The 24942-nt window shown below is 40.3% G+C and overlaps 1 protein-coding gene across 3 annotated transcripts in view; it reads right to left on the reverse strand.

The window, feature by feature from the left end:
- Window positions 1-24942, reverse strand: part of GRIK2 (glutamate ionotropic receptor kainate type subunit 2) — a 595148-nt gene that overhangs the window by 101798 nt on the left and 468408 nt on the right. For all 3 annotated transcript variants that reach the window (XM_050949241.1, XM_050949242.1, XM_050949239.1), the window contains one exon: window positions 22430-22647. In XM_050949241.1, coding sequence (XP_050805198.1) covers window positions 22430-22647 — 218 coding nt within the window. The remainder of the gene's footprint in view (window positions 1-22429; window positions 22648-24942) is intronic.

The following is a 24942-nucleotide window of genomic DNA, read 5'->3' on the forward strand; positions in this document are numbered from 1 at the left end:
GGTTAATAATAGGACTGTTGATTAATCACAGTTAATTCATGCAATTAAGTCAAAAAATTAAATGCGATTAATAGCATTGTTAAATATAGAACACCAACTGAATTTTATATAATATTTTGGATGTTTTTTCTACATTTTCAAATATATTGATTTCTATTACAACATAGAATATAAAGTGTACAATGTTCACTTTATATTATTTTATTACCAATATTTGCTCTATAAAAATGATAAACAAAGAATATTTTTTCAATTCACCTCATGCAAGTACTGTAGTGCAATCTCTTTATTGTGAAAGTGTAACTTACAAATGTAGATTTTTTTTTGTTATATAACTGCACTCAAAAAAAAAATGTAAAACTTTGCAGTAGTTCTCAAACTTCATTGTACCTTGCTTCTGACAACAAAAATTACTACATAACCAGAAGGGGGACCAAAGACTGAGCCTGCTCAAGCCTTGCCACCCCAGGTGGGAGGGCCAAAGCCCAAGCCCTGCTGTTCCAGGCAGCGGGGCCCAAAGCCAAAGAGCCAGGCCCCAGCAAGTCTAATGCCATCCCTAGCAGCTCTATTAAAATGGGGTCATGACCCACTTTGGGATCCTGACCCACAGTTTGAGAACTACTGCTTTAGAGCCTACAAGTCCACTCAATCCTACTTCTTGTTCAGCCAGTTGCTGATGCATCTGATGATGAAAATAAAAATGCATCAGTCCACACTGCTTTGGATGGTTATTGAGTAGAACTCATTATCAGCATGGATGCATGTCCCCTAGAATGGTGATTGAAGGATGAAGGGAGTTATGAATCTTTAGTGCGTCTGGATCATAAATATCTTGTGATGCCGGCTACAACAGTGCCATGCAAACACCTGTTCTCACTTTCAGGTGACATTGTAAACAAGAAGTGGGCAGCAGCATCTCCTGAAAATTGTAACCAAATTTGTTTGTCTGAGCAATTGGCTGAAGTAGGACTGAGTGGACTTGTAGCCTCTAAAGTTTTACATTGTTCTATTTTTGAATGCAGTTCAACCTTCATGATAAAGAGACTGCACTACAGTACTTGTGTTAAGCGAATTGAAAAATACTATTTCTTTTGTTTTTTTACAGTGCAAATATTTTTAATCAAAAATAAATATAAAGTGAGAAGCGTTTACTTTGTATTCTGTGTAATTGAAATCAATACATCTGAACATGTAAAAAAAATCCAAAAATATTTAAATAATGGTAATCTATTATTAACAGCGTGATTAATCACACAATTAATCAAGATTAATTTTTTAATCACTCAACAGCCCTAGTTAATAATAATGGTTCTTGACAGAAATGACCAAACTTGTCCTATTAAAATATGACACATGCACATAGCACAAAATTTCAATTCAATCCAGAACTGAAATGTTTGCGAAAATGTGGTTATTATTGTTTTCCCCTCTCTCTTGTTTTTATGTGCATATGGACTCCAAGTCCTGCCCCCCTTGCCCTTAACCCTCCCTGTGTCTTTCCATCTGTAACCTGTTGTTATGAAATTTCTAGCTCAGAGGCCTGAGCCTCCAAACACACACTTCAGCAGCACAACTCACAAGTAAGGTTACTCATATGTGTTAAGTGTTCTCAGGATAAGATTCAAACTTGCAAATCCAAGAAGTCTGGTTAGCTCAGATATGCATTCAAACTCGTGGATGCTTAGCCTAACAGAAACTGCAAATGTCTTGGTGAATTTAGATCTGTATTCTACTTTTAAATACATTTTTTTATTTAAAATGACTATAACAGTAGCAAAAGCCATAGCTGGTGATAGAATTGGTTCCCACTGTTTTAACACATTACACAAGACTGACTAAATATTGAGTTGCTTGAGTCTACTGTGACAGGTTAGGAATATAATACACAAGGAGTTCAACCAAGTATACCTTCAGAGCCTTAAAAGTCAAAAGAAGAACTTTAAAATAAAAGAATTTGCATAGGGTACAGACTTGAAAAGTCATTGTAATATAATTTGACTAGATCAGAACAAATTGAATTTCTAACCTATGGGAAATCCCAATATTTCAACATTTCATCCTGAATTGGATGAAATGTTGAAATATTGAAATTTTTCATGGAAGGGAAATTTCTGAAGGATCTAACTCCAAAGGCTACTCCTATAGAAGGGTCACACTGCAGAGCAGACCAGTTAAGTCAATAGAAATTTCATCCTGGAGCATGGTTCCTGAGTCAGACAGAGACATAGATCAGTTTTGACTGGGAAATGAGGAAACATTTGTTTCAAGATTTTCAATTGAAATGAAACATTTTGACATCCCAATGTTTCATTTCAGTGTGTTTCAAGTCAGTTCAACATTAAAGTCCATTCCTCTATTGTATTGCTTTGCCTCATGGGAGTCAGAGTTCAGTTTGATTGCTGTCTCCATTCTCCCAATAGGCCAGGTTCTGTGGCTAGCCTACATCTCTGTATCACACATGATGCCCTTGGCAGCCATGTGACTCCAATGATGCACCACTCTGCTCCATCAGAAGAAAGTCTGTGTTGCATCATGGGACATGTATTCTGGCCACAGAGCCCAGTATATAAGAGAGAACAGAGACTCAGATAGCAACTCCCTTGAGGCAATATTACACAGCTGAGAAATACAATTCAATATTGGATTGTTTTGAAACAAGATATTTTGGGTGTGTTCAACAATCTGATATAGACTAATCTGGGTCGATCCCACCTGAAACAAAATATTTCATTTCAATTTCCCAGACAGAAAATCAAAATATATTTGGGAAAATGAAATATTGTCAAGGAAAATTTTAATTTTTCAGAAACTACATTTTCTTTCAGAAAATAATTGTGATGGAAAATTCTTGACTAGCTGTAGATTTGACCCCTATATTCCCATTAAAAAAATATATGCTGCATTTTGAATAATATGTAGTCTTGATATATAGTAGACCAGAACACCAGAAAAACAAAGAATTGCAATAATATCATTAAACTGGCTAAAAGCACTTTTTATGTATTCTAAATTGTTTTTACGGAACAGCAGCTGCTGTCTTGCTCTTCTCAGCTGGGAGGCATTGTGGCCTAGTGGACAGAACACTGAACTCAGACTCAAGAAACCTAGAGTCTAATCCCAGTTCTGCCACTAGCCTACTGGGTGCCCTTGGGCAAATCAATTTGCCTATTTGTGCCTCAGTTTCCCCATCTATAGGATGGAGATAATGCTACCTTTGTAAAGCACTTTGAGATCTACTGATAAAAAGTAAGTAGTATTACTTTTGTTATTCAAATGTAATTTTAGTAATATAGTACACCTTTGCTATAACACCCTTCATTATTACAAACCTCCGCCCTTAGTGAACCCAGTCCCTGGATCCCAACTACAGTTCAGTACAGTTTATTTAAAAAAAAAATAAAAGTATATTGCACATGTTTGCACACTTTCTATCCAGGGTTGAGTCCAAGAGCAAAAATTAAGGAGTAGGCCACAAGTCGGGTTGAAATTGAAGCCCCAGTGGTGGTGCAACTTTGGGGGTTGACAGCTGGGAGCCCTGCTGCTGTGGGGGCTGATAGTCAGGAGCCCAGATGCTGTGGGGGTGGTCAGCTGGGAGCCTGGAACTTGGCTGCTGCGGGGACAGACAGCCGGAGCCCCTCTACCTGGGACTGAAATCACAGAGGTCACCTAAAATCTCCCTCTCTGGCCAACTTGTAGCCTTATTTTTTATTATTATTAATTATAATAATTAGTTAATTTAGCTAACACCTTCATTCAAGGTGACTTCATTAACTTACTCCAGCAATTTATGGTTCGTTTTGATTGTCCTTTCACTATAACAAAACCCTGGCTATAACGAACAAAAGGTTGTATTCTGGCAGTGAGGGTGTATTGTATGAGATGAATTAGATGTCATTCCAATTATAAACCTAAAACTAAAGCAATAGTCAGACTCTTAATACTTTGAACCTATCACCAGTCCCAGCAAAGATAAATATACCATTAGCATCTCAAAAATAAATCATATTTTTTGCTCTTAAGCGCTGTAAGTCAAGGTCAGTGTTCTGTTGGTTTTACACTGATAGATGGTATAGCTTTAACTTTTCAAGTGATGTCAGATTTAACAGGAACTTCAGGGCAGCGTGATAAAAGCCTAACATGATTCAGACAACAATGGCAGGAACCAATATTAAGTCTGAAAACCTGAAGTTCCAGTGGATGGAAAATGGAAGGTATGAAGATAAAGATGAACAGGCATAATACGAACTGAAAATACCAATAATGGTAAGGTAAGGCATTTAGAAATTGAACTGATAACCTAGAAAATAAATTCAAATTAAGAAATATTAGATTAGTATGATAAGGGAATTGACACAACTCTGCTCAAGGGGTAAGACACCTCAGAGTGCGTCTTCACAAAGTCCATTCAATCCTCATGTCTCCAATGCCATGGTGAGCTGACTTAAGGAGCTAAGTAAAGACTGAGCTGATAAATGAAAAGATCACAAAATTGCAAGTCTTTTTCATTTGGAAAAAGTTCAAAATCTAAATTCTTTCTTAATTCCTTATTAGAGATGCCTTGTGCGATGCAACTGCATGTGTAATTTCCATTACCACAAAGTGACTCTTATAATTTCATAGCAACACAAGTTTTCTGACTAAAATACTGGACACGGGTTTTGCATCTATAATAAACTAAGTTTAGTGCCTCTAGCTATCAAGGAACACAAGCTGCTTGAGAACAGCTAGATACAACCATAAAATAAATTAACAAACAACATTGTTGCTTCCCTACAGCCAAGAGAAAAGCTTCAGCAGTCCAACCATGGGGGGGAGAAGAGGAGATAAATCTCCAGTAGAGTTAGTTAAAAGTCCATGTACAACAGGCACTATTCCTGGAGCTTCTTTGCCAGATAAGGCAGAGAGAGCAAGCTATATGACCATCCCATCAAATCATTGGAAATGTGTGATGCTATTCTCCTCTCACAGAAAGTTCCTTTAGGGATGAGGCTGCCTTTCTGTGTCAGAAAATGTGCACAGATTACACAGGACAAGAGGCTTCTGTCGTCTCATACTAATATTTCTTAAAGCTTTGGATGATTCTCTTTAAGGTAAGGAACGTAAATGTCTCCTGCACCTAAAAAAGAGAGAAACTCTCTGCCTTATCAGAGACCATCTGTTAGACATCAAAACCACAATTCTAATGTCAGATCCTCAAAGGGTCTGCAGCTGTATTTCCTATGTTTTATAGACCCTGAAGGGTCAGGCAAGTTCAGTCCTCAAATGATTGAATGAATTAATCAAATGCAAGCATTTCAAGATGGTTGCATTGTGGTTGTATATCATAGTAGTTGATCAAGGGGATTACTTGGCATTTATTGATTTGCATGATGCATATTTCCATATCAGAAAACCAGCCTCACTTACATTAATATATGCTGCACAAAATCTTTCACTCTCCCCCTGACCACAAAGAGTTACAACCTTAAAAAAACAACAACAAAATGTACGTAATACCTGCTCTGAACTGGTTGACAATGACATTTGGGAAGTCACTTCCAAAAAAAAACAACAATTCAAGACAAGTCAATACCCAGTAGCTGCTAGCAAGTATAAAAGAAATCACCAAATTCCTTGCTGAATTTTATCACTTAGGAGCTATAACGCCTGCTTGGGAAAGAGTAGAAAAAGGACCATGTGTATTTGTACAAAAGGAAAAGGAAAAAACTTGCACCTGTTTGGTCTGATACCTTTGTACAGATAATAATCTGAATGAGGCTTCATGCATGTCTTCAGATGATAGGACTCAGGACAAAATTTTCTCAAATATCAGGAATCTGTATGATCCAAGTTAAGCACTGAAAATACAGTAAAACACTATTTGAATTAATGGATAAATACTGAAATCTGCTAAAAAGGGTATCCATGTCAGAGCCAGCTTGTGTGATTATCACCATAAATGCATCTTCAAAAGGGTGGGTAACATATCTCGACAAGCATTCTGTTCAGACCATTGATTAAAACCAGAGGGAAATGTACCAGTGTAATAGGATACAAGGTGGTGAGCAGGATAATGCTGGCACTGAAAACATTTCTTACACACAAAGCAACGCTAATGCAGTTGGACAACACCTCAGCAGTATCATATATAAACTGACAAGGCAGAACCAGAAGTTCATCCCTCCTAATGAATAGAGGCTCTCAAGTGGCTTCAGTGGGCAGGATCTGACTCTGAGGGCTGCTCAGACAGCAGGATCACACCATGCAGCAGACTGGTTGAGCCACGAGATAGTTCATTCTCGAGCCCGGTTCCTGAGTCAGAGCCAGACTGAGACATAGATCAAATCGGCAATCTTTGGGTTGGTTACCCAGACATTGATCTGTTTGCTTTGAAAAAAAAATGCAAAACTCAGTGTTTTATCCTCCATTTTGAGAGCAGGTAATGTTCCCAATAGAGACATTCCCAATTTCCCAAATAAACTCTCAACTAGGAAAGTGCCTCTTATACAATTACACCTATTACATCTGTTCCTTTTTGGAGTTAAGGCATTCTCTGTGGTTCTAGTCCTATTCCCTTTCTTCCCTCATTCATTGTTGGAGGACAGAGAAAAAGGGAAAAAAGCTGAAAAGGAAAGAAGAAGAATGGGGACAGTGTGGACAATATTCTTGCCCTCTCTTCCAGGGGTTAAAGAGCACTAGAAAACTTCCAAAGAGAGAAAAGGTGTTAGGGGAGTTCTCAGATTAAACGTATGGAATGAATGTTGCATGGCAATTGGGAGGTTAAATTGAGTGATGAGACGGTGATGAGTAAACTCTCTTGCCCATCGGTTCTTATCAGAACGTACAGTGCAGTTTTCCTTTTACATGTGACCCAGCCAACTAGTGCACCTTGAGGAAACATTGCAGACAGGAGCGGCGCCAGGGTTTTTGGCGCCCTAGGTGGGGGTCCTTCCACACTCCCGGTCGTTGGCGGCAAATCTGCGGCGAGGGGGGGTCGGTCCTTCCGTGCTCCCGGTCTTCGGGGCACTTCGGCAGCGGGTCCCGGAGCGAGTGAAGGACCCACTGCAGAATTGCCGACGATGACCCAGAGCGCGGAAGGACCTCCCGCCGCCAAATTGCCGCTGAGGGTGGCAAAATGCCGCTCTCCCAAATCCTGGTGCCCTAGGCAACTGCCTAGGTCGCCTAAATGGAAGCGCCGGCCCTGATTGCAGGTGAGGGGAATGGAGGAGGAGAGTGGGATAACAGAATGGCACTAAGACCTATCAGTGTAACACAAAAGTCTGCACTAGAAAATTATCCCATCCTCAGAGACCAGTTTGCACTGCAGAAGTACCAGCAATTATTCAATTCAACTCTCCACTTTCCACTTCCCAAACACATACACAGTATCTGGGCACTTGTACCCTCTTCCTTAAGACAATCTACTGACAGGTGTGTTCTGTGCCAGTTTACAGCAGCAGGTAAAGATTAAACTGCAGCTGACTCAAAACAGAGTTTAACAAAGCTCCTACTTTGCCTGTTCTCAGGAGTACCTATACCTACATCGTCCCCTCAACAAGACAGAAAGGATTTTTCTTGCCTCTCCAAGATCTGCCCACAGCTGTCATGAGCTCATGAGTAACGTGTTATGATTGCACTTCCTATCTTGAGCTAGCTAGCAAAGAACCAACATTTAGGGCAAAGACTCTTGACTAAAAGATCCAGAGAAGAGCTGATTAGGGCTAAACAAGGTGACAATTTGTCATCAGTCTTTCTCTGGAGATATCACAATTTGATTTGTTAGTCTCTTGTACTTCCAGGTCTATCTAATCACAGTCAACAAATTAAATGATGGATGGCATATTTTTTTAAAGCTTTTGCATGCAGCAATTAAAGAAAATTAAAACAGAGGTTACAGTCAGATCATACTGTTTTATGGTATCCCATACCCTTAGGAGGACCACCCACCACCCAGTGTATGTTACATCACAAATGAAGGTGTGAGTACAGCTGGGTAGACATAGTGTGATGACTCGTGTGTGTGTGTGTGTGTGCGCGCGCGTGTGCCTGTCTGTCTGTCTGTGTCTGTCTGTCTTCCTTCTTATTGCTGTCTGCTCCCTGCTCCTAACTGCTGCTCTCAGGACTCAAGTGTTCCAGTTCCTGTTTCTGTGTGTGTGTTCATAGCACTGGGTGTGTGCAGTCACTCAGAGACTGCTGCTGAAAATACAGGCCATTTGGATTGTTGTTTTGTTTTGTTCAGACTGCTCCTGACATAACTGGTTCATGGTTAATACGTGTTTCAACTGACCATCTAACTGCATATCTTGTTTTGATTTCCTTGTGTTTTGGGATTGTGGTTCTGGAGATGCATCAGTGTGTAATGCACACCCCTACTATCTTTCATGTGGCTGGTACAGATAACTGTGGAAAATGAGGATGTAGTAGTGAGGATGTGGTAGCATGGGATAGCTACCCCAGGACAAGCCAATGAGACTCTGAATGTGTACTGTACCAGTGTGCCTGCCACCGCGTCTTCATTGCTATTGTTACCCTTGCTAGGTAGCTTAAAGCATGTCTACTCATGCTGAAATATGTGGTGCCAATGTTTCCTTATAGCCACTCTATAATAATGTACTTGGAGAACGAGACCCTATTAGTATGAAAAGAAAGTTTGGAAATTGACACTAATATCATCTAAGAATTGCTATTTTAATTCTATGCTGATTACAAATCTATTGTTCTTTGATGGTGGGAGACATCCATTACTATTAGTCAAGTTAGACTTTAGACTAGTCAGTTTTGCTAAAATGAGAGTTCTCTGTGGAGAGCAACCTATAATTCCTTCCCCTGTGAATATTTCAGGATAAGGAGGAAACAGATGGTACTTAAGCTGTGGAAATATTGATTCAGATGAACCCAGTAGAGAGGCGATTTTTCCTAATGTCAACTTTTTATTTGTTTTGGGTTCCTCCCCAACACATCTTCTTAAAAATAGCTAGTAGTGAATCTATTCAACCATTTATGTGATAATTATTTTATTTATTATTGTAATTATTGTGAGCGATTAATCCTGTCTGTGCTGGAAAGTGATGTATATTTCATGGAGATCGCATTTAAATACATTACTGCAATGTATAATATCAGGTTAAGTATTGTATTTGGAGACAGAAGAAGATGAAGAATAAGAAGGACTCACTTCTCCATTGCCCGACAGAACATTTACCCCACTCCAGCAGTTTAAAGAGACTATATAGGCTTCAGAGCTGCCCACTGGGGGAAAAGTTCTATTGTTGGTGCCTGTTTAGATGTCTTAGAGCCAGCAGAACATCTCTTTATGGCCCACAGTACAATGACTATGCAGGGGTGCATGTCCTGGGGAAGGAGACTTGGATGGAGCCCTACTATGCTCTGGCTAGTCTTGGCCGCTGCAGCAGGCCCTACAGGCCCCGACAGCCCCACAGTACAGTGATGGAGATGTCAAGATGTCATAAAGCCACCTTAATTGCCATGCTCCCTGTTCCTGCACTGTATGTAGCTTGGCTGGAAGAGACAATCAGACCCTTTTCATGGGTCAGGTCTGATCTCCATCCTCAGGCTGGGCAGAGAGATAAATCACCCCAAAGAATTTATAATGTCAGATTTCCTGATTCTCTTTCATGTAGGGCTCGGTTGCATTCTCCTTCTAACGGTCTGTATCCAAGTATCACCTTAACCTATCCCACATAGCTTCATGCCTGGCTGGCTCCACTGACCTTTGTAGGGGTTTACAGGTGATTAGAATTTTGGAGGGGCTGAGGCAACCTGAGATCCTCAGGGACTGCCTTCGTCATCCTCATGACACAGAATTTGTGACCACAGATTAAACTGTTGTCTTTGTGGATGTTTTTTGCAGAACCTTTTGAGTCAGAGAAGTTCTGGTTAATTTGAGGAAGAATCGCACTAGGTAGTAAGGTGAGGGTGATGTTTTCCTCAAGTTACATATTTCTTGTAGTTAAGAGCCCACCTGCATTGCTCAGATATACTAACAATGTAATCATTTATCCTGTTTTGGCCTCGAGATCTTATCCCTCTTCCCGGCCAGCACTACTAGGCTCTATTTTCCTTCATGACCACATTCCAATTCGAAATGGCTCTAAAACAGGATTTTAAATTAAATGTATTGGGTTGCATTCTGAGAAACATGGTACCCATTCATTGGGGATCATTACATTACAGCTATGCTTGGTTTAGCCACGCAGGACATTTGATCCATTAGCCAATGAGAGTCCAATTATCACTCACTGTATCTGTGAATAGTGTATGTATAAATGTCATTGTCCTTCTCTTTCTTCTCCACCAGCATGTAAGAACTGGCATTGCGTTATCTACTGATTTTATTCCATGGTAATAATATCCTCAATCTGTGGTGGCTTTTGTTGTTGTTGTTGTTTTGTTTTTTAAATGAGGAGGGCTGCAAGAAATAATTCTTCCTTGTATCTGGAACTGTAGCCACAGCTTCATACACTGGGCCTACAAGGAAGCTGTCAGAGGAGTAGCAGATTGCAGAGAGACTTCAGGATCAGGCATGCACGACTGCACTGGCATGGCTTTTCGGGGATGTTATGGAATCAGTTGTTGCCAGAACTCTGCTTTATGGAAATCCCTGCAAGCCCTAATAGTGCATCAAGACAAGAATTATTTTGATTCTAGAACAGAGGTAATTTCTCAGAGTAGAGCAGCTCTGCCTAGAGGCATTTCCCCTGTTCCATCCTGGTATGGACACCACAGAACAGAATTTAGACTGGCCCATATACAAAGTACAGCAGCCACATGCTGTTATTAAAAAGAATTAGTAAACAGACAAAAACGTTAGGGAGATCTGTTGGAGGCAAAATAGTGAAATTTTCTTTCTTCTTGTCTGGAAGAAATGTGCAAAGATCAAATGTCTAAAGAACAAATTGAAAAAAAAATATGTAAAATGCTTCTTGTTTTTAAAATAGCCGAGACTGAACTCTTATATAAATTGTTGATTGCCTTATTTGGGCTTCCAGTTAAAGGATAGCAGCTAAATATTAAATTAATTTTGCACCCACTAATTGCAGCACAGTATGAAATAGCTAAATGGGAATGAAAAATTGCTTCCAAATCATAAAAACAATTCAAATAAAGTTGGAAAAAGTGGTTTAGGAGAAACAAATTATATGAAAATCTGAACAGGCCTGGATAAATCCTCTCTAACTAATACATGTGTCCTCATTATTATAAACCAACTATCTATAAAGCCAAGGAACACAGTAATTGTTTGTGTTGGTATGAGAGTATATAGCTAAAAATAGTGTGTGCACTTAAAGTACATTCCACTTTTAGAGCTCTTATCAGTAGAGATGGTAGGAAAATAGAATTTTACCCATGGAAAATTTCAGCTTTTTGGCAAAATATTTCTACTAAAACTTGATTTTTTTCAAAGTGGTTTTGTGGTGCCTCTTGGGAGTTGTAGTTCAGATGCCTTGCACTGCCGTCCTTCTGTATTGGTCAGGCTCTTTGGCCAGACCAAATCTCCCATGATGCATTACAATCAGGGCAGCTATGAAGCACCTTAACAAGATGGCACCAAATGGTGCATTATGGAAGATGTCCAAGCTATAGAGACTTGGAGCATAACGCACCTGAACGACAACTTCCACAAGGCACTACGGCACCAGTTTAAATTGAAATGTTTTGATTTTCAGCCCAGAAGTATTAGATTTTTAGTATTTCATTGACATGTCAAAGCTTTACATGGAAAGCAGACATTTCTTGTGAAAAAATTCATTTAGGCAAAAATCCAATTTTCTGACAAAAAACAGTTTTGATGGAATTTTTTTGACCAGTGCTAATCAGTTCCATTGATATTAAGGTGATCAGATAGCAACTGTGAAAAAACTGGACAGGGAGTGGGGGGTGATAGGTGCCTATATAAGAAAAAGTACCAAAAAATGGGACTGTCTCTTTAAAAATGGGACATCTGGTCACCCTAATTGATATTTCCTATACAGATAAAAAGGAATGCTGCCAGAACTGCTATGCCCTCCAGAGCTAGGAAGAGATTTTTTTAAGTGTGCCCACTGTACAAAGTGGAAATTAAGAACAGGAAAGAGTAGTTTGAGTATTATGAAAATTTCTTAACCATTGAATCTTTTATACCAGGGCTAGCCTTCCAATCGAAAAGGAGGAAGCCACATTAGGCAGAGATGGCATGATATACAAATGAAAGAATAGAAAATATTCCTTACAGAATAATCTCACACTATCAGGTGAGAATGACTAGATAGCCAAAAGTTATTTTCCATTTCTCAGTTATATCATGCAATATTGGAATTATTCAGTGAATAATTATTTGGAAAAACCCACTGAACCATTCAGGCACCAATGTTGATTACATACATGTGTTATCCACCTGGAATGACATTTATACACTTGCCCTTTCTGTCACTCTCTCAAATCATGCCAACTGACATGTCACTCTAAGCCAGGCTACAGGCAATGAGCTAGGTTTTTCCTTTAGCTTCTTTTTCTGGCTACTAGACACTTCTGATCAGCCAAAACTTCCTTTTCCTTCCACTTTTCATGGCTCCTTTGGTCCCTCTGTAACTGTGAGTGCAGCCCAATCCACGAGGAATTAGAAAGAAGGAGGTAACCAGTACTGCTGATCACTGGTTCTGAGCAGCAGCACACTCCACCCCCAAGAAACAACCATGAGGGAGAGATACAGAACAAGAAGGATTAAGAAGAAATTCAGGGAGAGAAATGAATTAAGAGGGGAAGCAAGGAGGGGAGAATGGATCACTATGGAAAGAGGGCCAGAACAAGGAGAGAGAGAGAGAGAATCATGAAGAAAACTAGAGATGGGGCAGAAAGATTGGGAAGGAGAGGAAAAGGAAAAGAAACTCTGGGTATTTCTACACTGCAATTAAAAACTAGCAGCTGGCCTGTGTCAGTTGACTCAGGCTTGCAGGTCTCAGACTGTGGGACTGTTTAACTGCAGTGTAGATTTCTGGGTTCTGGCTGGAGCCCAAGTTCTAGGATCCCATGAACCTGAGTCAGCTGACCCAGGACAGTCATGGGTGTCTAATTTCAGTGTAGACAGGCCCTCTGTAGAGACAAAATGGAGAAGGATCGTCTTCTAGCTAATGCACATGACTCGAAGTCAGGACTAGAGTTCATTCCCAGTCTGCCACTAACTTGCTTTGTGATCTTGTACAAGTCAGGTAATCACTCAGTGTCTCAGTTTCCCTCTCAGTAGAATGCGGCTATCATATAGATCTACCTCCTAAAGAGCTAAAAATTCTAAAATTCTTGGGATGAAAGTACTGGCATTAACTTATTAAGTTAGATAGAGGAAGACAGATTGAATAAAAAATCTTGTTTGTTGTTATTTGTATTGCAGCAGAGCCTGAAAGTGCTGAAACAATGGATCCCATTGTGCTAGGAGCTATACAAACACAGAGAAAGAAAAAGTCCCTGCCTTTAACAATTTACAGTGCACTGGCACAAGAAATGTCTACAAGACAGGAAATGGGGCCATACAGATATGAAATCACTTGCCGAAAGTCACACAGAAATCCAGTGGCAGAGTTAGGAACAGAGTCTAGGTCTCCTGAGTCTCAGTCTAGTACCCCTCATCCACTATAGTTAATTATGCTGCACAATTTCATGTTCTCTCTCTCTCTCAAAAATCTAAAAAGCAAAGGCTAGGAGAGCAGCAATAGTGGAGACTCACCAACCTAGCAGCAGTTAGAAGACTCTGGAGATAAAATGTCTTAGTCTCCTCAGAGCAGCCAAGTGGCTCCAAGTGAGGGAAGACATAGAAAACTCCTTCTTCCTTTCCAGATGCTTGAGGGAGATGTACCTTCAGATTTATCAGATAGCTACCAGACAAAGGATAATACAGAGGGCCTATACAGGCTCTGAGGACATCATGCTAATATAAATCCTAGCACCCTTCCTCTTCCTTCCAGGGATGGATTTCAACCTGAGCTCACATGAACATGTTCCCTGGGGCCTAGTTGGTGAAGTCTACCCATCCCCACACTCTCATCTTTTGTATCTTGTCTCTAGTAAGTTTAAAGCCTCCAGCCAATGTGTGTGTGTGTTCCTGGTTTAGTCACTTCTTCTAGACATAATGTTCTTCTACATTAGCGCCCTCAAAATTGGCTAGGTTCCAAAGATATTAAAAGGAAGATTTCAGTGAGCTTTTATTTCAATAATTTATGCTGAAATTACTGTCAATCTCTGGGCTGCTACTGTGCCTCACTGTGATTGGAGCTAATAGCTATTACCGGGATTTCATATTTTCATTTAACATTAAGAAACCATCTGGAGCTTTTATTTCATGCTAACACATAATGCCACAGTTGTGCTCCATATACTCAGCAGCTTTATCTTGTTATAATGAGAGAGAAACACACATGCGCTGAATCAAATTATACCTTCACATTTGTCATATTTGTGCATTTCTGCTGAAACCATATTTTCATAGAATTTAATATCAGATATAGTCTGACCTCCTGAATAACACAGGCCAAAGATCCTCACATAGTCATCTCTGCATCAAACCCATAGCTTGTTTCACCTATAGCCTATCTTTTCATAACATATTCAGTCTTGACTTAAAGTTGAAAGGGAAGGAGAATCCATCACACCTTGAGATTAGTTGTTCCAATGGTTAATTACCAAAATGTGTGCCTTATTTCCAGTCTCTATTTGTCTAGCTTCATCTTCCAGCCATTGAATCTTGTTATGCTTTCTTCTGCTAAACCAGGAAGTCCCCGGCTGTCAAAAATCTCTTTCCCATGTAGGAACTTGTAAACCATGATCAAGTCACCACCTACCCTTCTTGTCAATAAACTAGATTAAAGAAGCTCAATCTCTCACTATAAGGCATGTTTTTCATACCTCAGATCATTTTTGTAGCCCTTTCCTGATCCCTCACCAATCTGTCAATTTCCTTTCTGAAATGTGGACACCAGAACCAGACACAATATTCCAGCAACAGTCTCACTAAAGCCATATACAGAGGTAATACTCCCTCCCTACTTCTACTTGATATTCTCCTGTTTATAGATGCAAGGACTGCATCGATCTTTCAGCTACAGCAGGAGTTGGCAACGTCTGGCATGCGGCTCACCAGGCTAAGCACCCTGGCGGGCTGGGCCAGTTAGTTTACCTGCCACGTCAGCAGGTTCAGTTGATCGCAGTTCCCACTGGCCGCGGTTCACCGCTCCAGGCCAATGGGTGCAGCAGGAAGTGGCACGAGCCGATGGATGTGCTGGCCGCAGCTTCCTGCCACCCCCATTGGACTGCAGTGGCGAACCACTGGGAGCCACTGGGAGCCACAATCAGCCAAACCTGCTGACACGGCAGATAAACAAACTGGCCCGGCCTGTCAGGGTGCTTACCCTGGCGAAGTCCCATGTCAGACATTGCCCACCCCTGAGCTACAGCATCCCACTATAAGCTCCTGTTCAACTGGTTATCTACTGTGTCCTCTGACTCCTTTTCAGAGACTGCTTTTCATGATACAATCACCATTTTTAAGTGTGACCTACATACTTTTAGATGTATGACCTTGCATTTGCTGCGTTAAAACAGATGCTGTTCAAATGCACCCACCTTACCAAGTGATCTAGATCAATTTGTATAATTGATCTATCCCCATTATCATTTACCACTCCATCAATTTAGCATAATCTGCAAATTTTACCAGTAATAATTTTATATTTTCTTCCCGATCATTGATAAAAATATTGAATAGCATTGGACTGAGAACAGAGCCTTCTGTGACCCCATTAGAACCATTACCACTGGGTGATTCCCATGTACAGTTACTTTTTTAAATTTATTAATCCATTTATTATGGGCTACGTCGATTCCATATAGTGCTATTATAATCCAACACAATCACCTTTATCAATTAAACTTGTATTCTCACCAAAAATAATTTCAAGTTTATTTGACACGACCTATTTCCCATAAAATCATGTTGATTACAATTACTTATGTTACCAGGTTTTAACTATTTACTGATTATATCCAACATCTGCCTTTCTATGATTTTGTCCAGGATTAATGTCAGGCTAACAAGCCTATGGTTTCTTGGTTCATCCTATTTACCCTTTTTAAATATTGGCACAGCACTAGCTTTATTCCAGTCCTCTGGAACTTCACCAGTGTTCCAAGATTTTATTAAAACTCAACATTAATTATTCAAAGACTTCCTTGGACAATTCTTTTAATACTCATGGATGCAGGTCCTCTGATACTGCAGATTTTAAAAAAAGGTTTAACTTGTATAGTTCCTGTTTAACATCTTCCCTACTTACTGATGGTATAGAAACCATTTCACAATCAGTGTAAGACAGGGATGAGCAACCTTTGGCATGTGGCCTGTCAGGGAAATCTGCTGGTGGGCCAGGATGGTTTGTTTACCAGTGGCAGCTCCCACTTTCCACGGTTTGCCATTCCAGGCCAATGGGGGCTGCGGGAAGTGGCGCGAGACGAAAGATGTGCTGGCCACCGCTTCCCACAGCCCCTATTGGCCTGGAACAGCAAACCACAGTCAGTGGGAGCTGCGATCAGCTGAACCTGCGGACGCTGCAGGTAAACAAACCGTCCTGGCCCGCCAGAGGATTTCCCTGATGGCCCACATGCCAAACGTTGCCAATCCCTGGTGTAAGGTATGAATAAATCATCTGCTTCTTTCCAAATACAAAACAGAAAAAAAAATATTGAATACTTCTAACTTTTCTACCTCATGATTGATAATGTTACCATCCTCTTCTTCTCCTAGGCCTATACCATTGCTACGATTTCATTTGTTTCTAATACAGTAAATAAAGTCTTCATATTGTACTTAACCCTACAGGCATAGAATTTTTACTTATACCTTCAGTTTCCCTTATCAATTTTCTGCCTTCTCCAAAGTCCAATTTGTCCTCATTGCTACCAGCTTCTCTGTTTTTCCATTAGTTATAAAAAAAAACCCAAAATATTGCTTCTTTCACCTCCAGTCTTAACCATTATGGTTTTTAAACCAAAGAAGCCTTCTTTTCTGATTGTGTTTTGGGGCAAACAATAAAGCATTCTTAAACAATCACTATTTATCATTCAGATTTTATGTCTATATATTTCCTCCCACTCAGTTTTGATCATGATTGTTTTCAACTTTGGGAAACTGGCCCTCACAGATCAGGGGCAGCTCCAGGCCCCAGCACGCCAAGCTCGTCCTTGGGGTAGCAAGCCACGGGGGGTGCTCTTCCGGTGCCGCGAGGGTGGCAGGCAGGCTGCCCTCGGCGGCTTGCCTGCAGAGGGTCCGCTGGTCCTGCTGCTTCGGCGGACCTCCCGCAGGCAAGCTGCCAAAGGCAGCCTGCCTGCCATGCTTGAGGCAGCAAAATGCCTAGAGCTGCCCCTGTCACAGATCAACAAGTATATATATTCTACCATATGCGACTATATTCTGTTAGCTCATAATGAATGAAATTAGATTATGATCATTTCCACCTAGTCAACTATCAGTTTTGTCAAGGAGGTTCTGTTGGTGTAAGATTCTGGTGTAAGGCTCTGTTACATTTTGTTTTCTATGCCACACACATCTGAGTACTAAAATTTCTTCCTTATATACTCAACTGCAGCCAACAGCACATGTGTCAAGGAAACTCTTATTTCCACAAGGAAGAAACTAATGGATATTGGATTAATGAAATGAGAAGGTGGAGTTTTCATTTATCGCTTCCATCTGAGCTCCATATTTCCTCTTTGGTAGTACTAGTGCAACATCAATGGGGAGTTCTAATGCGGTGTTTTAAAACTATACTCCACTTTCCAAGCCCCTTTCCTTTCCTTTCATAAGTCTTTCAGCATCAAGTATCCAAACTGTGTGAATTCCTAAACTGCTTTTAAGTTTAGCTCCTCAGTATCATGTATACAATGCTACTAATTAACTGATAATATTTAGATAAAACAGCAACAAATGACCACAAAAAATGTTAGGAACAGTTTGACTGATGCTCTCAACAGAGTCTTTGCCTTCTATATGTGTATATTCACTGCAAAATACTTTGTCTTTAGATCAATGCTTAATTTGTAATGAAAGAGGTGCAAGGCTCTTTCATAACTGATGCAGCAAGCCCAGAGGTGCTGGGGCTATGAACTGCTAAGCCTAGAGTTGCCAGGGCTCAGCCCTAGCAAGCCCCAGTACAAATAAAGCACTGCTTTAGATACAGTGTTGTAAATCCACATTGACTCCAATAAATGTATTTACGCCAGTGTAACTGAGAGCAGAATTTTACCCTAAATTTAACAACTGAGTCCTGTGCTCTGATTTCACTTTCCTTGTTTACCCTTGCTGAAGTGGTAGAATTCAATAAAGATGTACCAGAAGCACTACAGGATTGTGTTTTCTGATGCTATGTTTCCGTTTCTGTTGTGTGCAGTCAAGTCTAGTACATTGCAAACTTCTATGTGCCACTGAAGAGAGAGCATTTCCATGCAAGAAATGTTGCCATTGCTCTACTGACTGTAAATGTTCTTTTGTTCTTGGAGGCAACATAGAGGCAGACACAAGAAAATAAAGGAAGGTATGTGAGAAGGATCAGAATCAAAACAGAATACATATTCAAACAGAGGAACAACACAGAGAAGATGAGAAAACTAAGTGTTTATAGAAACAATAAAAGCAACATATATCAGGGAAAATATGCAGAGAAGAGATAGGAGGAGACAAAAAAAAGCAAGAAGAAATAATGTCTAGAGGAGAAAGTTAAGTGTCATGGAGAATCTTTTTAAATAAAGAAAAAAGTTAAGGTCAGACAGAGAAAAATGATGCTGGAAACTGGAGTCAAAGACACTGCTAGGTAGAAACTGGCTCCTAATATTTTAGAGTCAAGCCTTCCAATCTGAAGGAGTATAAAATCAAAGTCTTCTGCCAGACAAAAAAGAGAAAAAAGAAGTCCTAGAGTGTTTTCTGGTAATGCAATAAATACCTTGTGTCATCTTTATTTCCTGGGACTTTAATCATTTTGGTACTTTAAAAATCTCAGTTTTTAAACTTTTTCTACACATATTTTCTGTCAAAGGCCTGGTCTACTCTGGGGTGGGGGGATTGATCTAAGATACGCAACTTTAGCTACGAGAATAGCGTAGCTGAGGTCGAAGTATCTTAGATCGACTTAGACTGACTTACTTTGCATCTGGTGCAGGATCAATGGCCACCACTCCCCCATTGACCCCACTCCTGCCTCTCACCCTGGTGGAGTTCCGGAGTCAACGGGGAGCATGTTCGGGGATCGATCACTACCCGCCAATCCCTCAGGTAGTGTTGACATACCCATAAAAGAAGCTGTAATGGATTAGTTATTTCCATCAATTTTATAGAATCATAGACTTTAAGATCAGAAGGGACCACTGTGATTGTCTAGTCTGACCTGCATAACACAGGCGACAGAATCTCACCCACCCACTCCTGTAATAAACCCCTAACCTATGTCTGAGCTATTGAAGTCCTCAAATCTGGGTTTAAAGACTTCAAGGCGCAGAGAATCCTACAGCAAGTGACCCGTGCCCCAAACTGCAGAAGAAGGCAAAAAAAACCCCAGGGCATCTGCCAATCTGCCCTGGAGAAAAATTCCTTCCCAACCTTAAATATGGTGATCAGCTAAACCCTGAGCATGTGGGCAAGACTCACCAGCCAGACACCCAAAAAGAATTCTCTGTAGTATTTTAGATCCCACCCCATCTAACATCCCATCACAGGCCATTGGGCATATTTACCACTAATAATGAAAGATCAATTCATTGCCAAAATTAGGCTATCCCATCATACCATCCACTCCATAAACTTATCAAGCTTAATCGTGAAGCCAGATATGTCTTTTGCCCCCACTACTCCCCTTGGAAGGTTGTTCCAGAACTTCACTCCTCTGATGGTTAGAAACCTTCGTCTAATTTCAAGTCTAAATTTCCTGATGGCCAGTTTATATCCATATGTTCTTGTGTCCACATTGGTACTGAGCTTAAATAATTCCTCTCCCTCCCTGGTATTTATCCCTCTGATATATTTATAAAGTGCAATCATATCTCCCCTCAGCTCTCTTTTGGTTAGGCTAAACAAGCCAAGCTCTTTCAGTCTCCTTTCATAAGACAGATTTTCCGTTCCTTGGATCAACCTAGTAGACCTTCTCTGTACCCGTTCCAGTTTGAATTCATCCTTTTTAAACATGGGAGACCAGAACTACTCTCAGTATTCCAGATGAGGTCTCTCCAGTGCCTTGTATAATGGTACTAACACCTCCTTATCTCTACTGGAAATACCTTGCCTAATGCATCCCAAGGCCACATTAGCTTTTTTCACAGCCACATCATATTGGTGACTCATAGTCATCCTGTAATCAACCAGTACTCCAAAGTCCTTCTCCTCCTCTGTTACTTCCAACTGATGCATCCCTAGCTTATAACAAAAATTCTTGTTATTAATCCCTAAATGCATGACCTTGCACTTTTCACTATTAAATTTCATCCTGTTACTATTACTCCAGTTTACAAGGTCATCCAGATCTTCCTGTAAGACATCCCCATCCTTCTCTGTATTGGCAATACCTCCCAGCTTTGTGTCATCCGCAAACTTTATTAACACACTCCCACTTTTTCCTCAGATCCTTTTGAAAAAAAAAATTCTATGGAATCTATCCTGAACCTTCCTAACTCATGCTCTGAGACAACAAGATTACAAAGTCCTCAGTCTCTGAAATTTAATCAATTCTTATTTTCCAGGTGAAAGTTGAAACTGAGAATACAGAAAGTATGTACAGTAAAAGCTTTTTTATCTGTCATGTGTGCTGCCTCCGCCCACAGGCACCATCCCTGCAGCTCCCATAGGCCGTGGTTCCCGGCCAATGGGAGCTGCAGAGCCAGCGCTTGGGGCGGAGTGGAGGAAGCATGCAGAGCCACCTAACCGTGTCTCTGCCTAGGAGCAGCAGGGACAGGTCACTGCTTGCGATGAGCTGCCCAAGGTAAAGAAAGCTTTTACTGTACTTACCTGTACACGTATCACTACCATAAGATTAGATAATGATTTCTTAGCTCTTTCAGCTGAATAAATGGTGAAACTTTTACTCTATGCAGCTGAGTAAAGGGATGTAAAGGTGTCTTTAATTCACCCTTGGCACTGCCCAGATCTCTGGCCACTCCCTCAGTCTCAGAGTAATACAAAAAAGCCTCAGGGCTCTTCTATGTTATAGTGGCATGTTAATGTAGGACAGATACATTATAATTACAATTATAGTGGCTGTTAAGTGATAATTATGCTAGCTAAGGAACTCCAGAGTATGATGTATTTTCCAGGCCTGGAGTTTGTCCCTGCACTGAGAAGCCATAGGAACCTCTTGTGCTGTCAAATCTGAAGGTTCATAGCCCAGGCTATGATCTGGCCCAGGATATGTACTTAATGCTAATTTGTGCCAACCTAGTTAATTTGTGGAGCGGGAGAAGTGGCATTTCTTCTATCTCTAATCAGACTTCAATTTAGCTAAAAATTAGCACATCATATGTCTGTTGAATCACCCTAGTCCATGAGTCAGCAACGTCTGGCACACGGCTTGCCAGGGTGCGCCGGACCAGTTTGTTTACCTGTCATGTCAGCAAGTTCAGCCAATCGTGGCTTTCCAGGCCAATGAGAGCAGTGGGAAGCCGTGGCCAACACATCCCTCGGCCCATGTCGCTTCCCGCAGCCCCCATTGGCCTGGAGCAGCAAACCGCGGCCAGTGGGAGCCGCGATCGGCCGAACCTGCCGACGCAGCAGGTAAACAAACTGGTCTGGCCCGCCAGGGTGCCAGAGGTTGCCAACCCCTGCCCTAGTCACAAGGCAGAGCGCGAGGAGACGTTACATGAATCTGAGCTAGTCAAAATTCAATTTGAAAGGTTCTCAGAAATGCAATGTCCATAAGATTTGCCTAGCCTAGCTGTGACAGTGATGACTGCAGTCAGCATCTAGATATCTGAAGTTAGACAGACTGATATGTAATTAACTATAAAATTATTGACCTGATCCTGAAGTCCCTATTCAAGCAAAACTCACACTCAGCCCCAGCAACAGGAGATTCGCCTGAGCGATTCGCCTCACGTCAGTATTCTTGACTTACTCCATTACAATGCACTCAGCATTCTGAGGAAAAATCATCAGAAAGATCTAAGCAGACCCAAAGCCCTGCTTTATTTTCAGAAGAAAGTTTCAAAAAAATGGAAACTGCCTTTTTTACTTTCATGATAAAGGTTATGTATGAATGAGAAGTTTCTTTTGCTCTCTTGCAAACACACAAAAATGTAATTTTTCTCAGCAGATTTGACTGCAGTGAGAATCATCTCACATATTATCTCTCTGTTCAACAGGCTTAATTCAAGGTCTTTTTACTTTCAGAATCATGTTTCAGCATTTTTTCCAATTAGAACATAAAGGGCCTACCTTGAAGAAAGTCATGGTTGCTCCATCTTCCACTGCGCCATACTCTATCTTTGTCTGCTTGGCTAAATCATCAGCTGAATCAATGGGAGATTCCATGCGCTCCACTGTCAGAAAGGCGGCTAGGTTAGCAGTGTACGAGGAAATGATGATAAGTGTGAAAAACCACCAAATGCCTCCCACTATCCTGGTGGAGAGGGCTTTGGGCATAAGCTCAGAACCTAATGGAAATTAGGGGAGAAAGGTGAAACCAATGCACAGAAAACAATCCACAAGCGTTCGGCACTTTTTTGTCACAGTGTTGAGAACAGAATCACTGCACAAAAAATCTTTAAGCTACAGGCTTACATATGGCTTGTACAAACAAACACAACTGATTACACTTACAAGACAGATTTGGGGACTGTGGGAAACAAAATATAGTAATGGGAGACTCAAAGCGCAGTTTTGGCATGAGATAATGTGCTACCCTGTTTTTAATTTGTTTGTTTGTTTGTTTCATGACAATAGAAAACAACAAGGAAAAGCAGTAATTGGAACTGGATTGTCAAAAGAAGCTTTATAGTAAAAAAAACCTCACAGCAGGCTTGAGCCTCTAAGTTAATAATAATACTTACTGTAGCCTGTCTACTGTGCTTTTTCTTCAAAGCATTTAAAGATTAATTAAGCAGGTCATAAAAAACTTTTTTTGATGAAAGAAAAATATGTTGTTGCTGAAAAAAGCAAATACAAAGCAGAGTATTTCAACTCCCCAAAACTACAAGAACCTTGACTTCTGCCACTTCTATTGTAATAAAGTCTTGTTTAGCAATTTCTCAGATAAAAGAAAACATCTCCCATCTCTATAATTAGCCCACAATTTCAGATAAACATGAGTGGCTGTGCCACACATTTAACTTGATAGAGCAGCAATGACAATATTAGACTGTTATGCATAAAGTAGATAAAGATAGATTATAATGCATTGCTGGAGTTGCCTGCTCATGGCACTAAAGAATGGAGGGGGCGCCACACATTGTATGGTAATTTGCATAATTATTAATGCCAATTTAGAGCCTAATGAGACAATTTGTAGCACATGACCTCCTCTTGTGCTTAATTATTACGAACAGGGAAAAATGGAATTCAGTTTACTTAATTTGCATCAGAAATATAATTGTAAACTGATGTATGGATTTTGTCCCATTAAATTATAGCTAATAATCATAAGGTAAACAATTCACGTTTTGCCATAAATAAAATATATAAAAAAAATTGAGAAGTATATATGCATTTTTAAAGAAATAGTTTAGCAGTATTGATATATCATTGAAATAAAGTATTAGATTTTTTTTAGTCAATTAACTGATTTTTATTACTACTTGGGTAAAATGAATGAAGGCAAGATGGACTATTTTATTCCTGATCAATTATGTTGTTTATATTACATTAATTGTAACTGGTCCAGCAAGGTAAGACATCTTCATATAAATGTAGGTTATGCCAATCTTTCAACATCAATGCAACAAAAAAGAAAAAGGAAAGTGGTATCATGACTGGACTATTTGATCCAAAACAGTCCATCTTACCCTGCAGTTCATCTTACCCTTGCTGTTTCAAACAAAAAAAGGTGACAGACTTGGGCATGATAGCCAACTCCAGCACCAGACTCTGCCTAGAACTCAAGGAAAAAAGTAGAAAAGTACCTTTCTGATGTAGTCGCTCCTAGGCCCTGTCAGTCAGACACTGAGACACCATAATACTACTATATTTCCTAATAAGCCCACCATCTTCAACGTACTTATTATTTTAATTAAAAATCAACACTAGTAGAGTCAAACAAGACTGGGAAGAAAAGAACAGTGGAAACGTTTGCCACAGTTGCCCCAATTACCACAAGTTCATATCTTACCCAGGGACTTAAACAGAACGCCACCTAGGCCTGTGAAACAGAGCCTGGTTAGGTGCTGACTGTCATGTACCCAAGGTAACGTCATGTCCAGCACTATATCCCACAGTTTCCTGGGGGCTAGAGGCGTCAGCAAAAAGTGGATGAGTTTCCTCTATCATGTATCCTCCTCCAGCTTTAAAGGAAAGTGTTGTAAAGACATTAATCAATATTGAAGTGGCATTTAAATATTGATTAATGTGTGTACTAACTGGTCACAATTGATATTATATGTATTTATGGGAAATTATTATAACTAACTAGAACAAAGCACAATTTGTGTTTGTGTCAAAACTTACTGTTGTGTCACATTAGGGCTGCGAGGCAAACTGAAAAAAGCAATAATCAAAGATAGGACTGACCCTTCACCCATAACGTGGTTCCTTCATTAAGTTATTGTCGCGTATATGGTGCAAAAGGCAAAATGGTGTAAGGGAAGGATGTAGTATCAACCTTAACTAGAAGTATACTTGCTGTTTGTGGAAAATGACACAATCTTAATAGTATTGGAAATTAGCAGCCACGCATTCATATGAACCTTGATGATCCATTGGGGAATTCTGATGTAAGCCCCCCAGATTTGGTTCAT

The sequence above is a fragment of the Gopherus flavomarginatus genome, chromosome 4 (genome assembly GCF_025201925.1).
Source record: "Gopherus flavomarginatus isolate rGopFla2 chromosome 4, rGopFla2.mat.asm, whole genome shotgun sequence".
NCBI lineage: Eukaryota > Metazoa > Chordata > Testudines > Testudinidae > Gopherus > Gopherus flavomarginatus.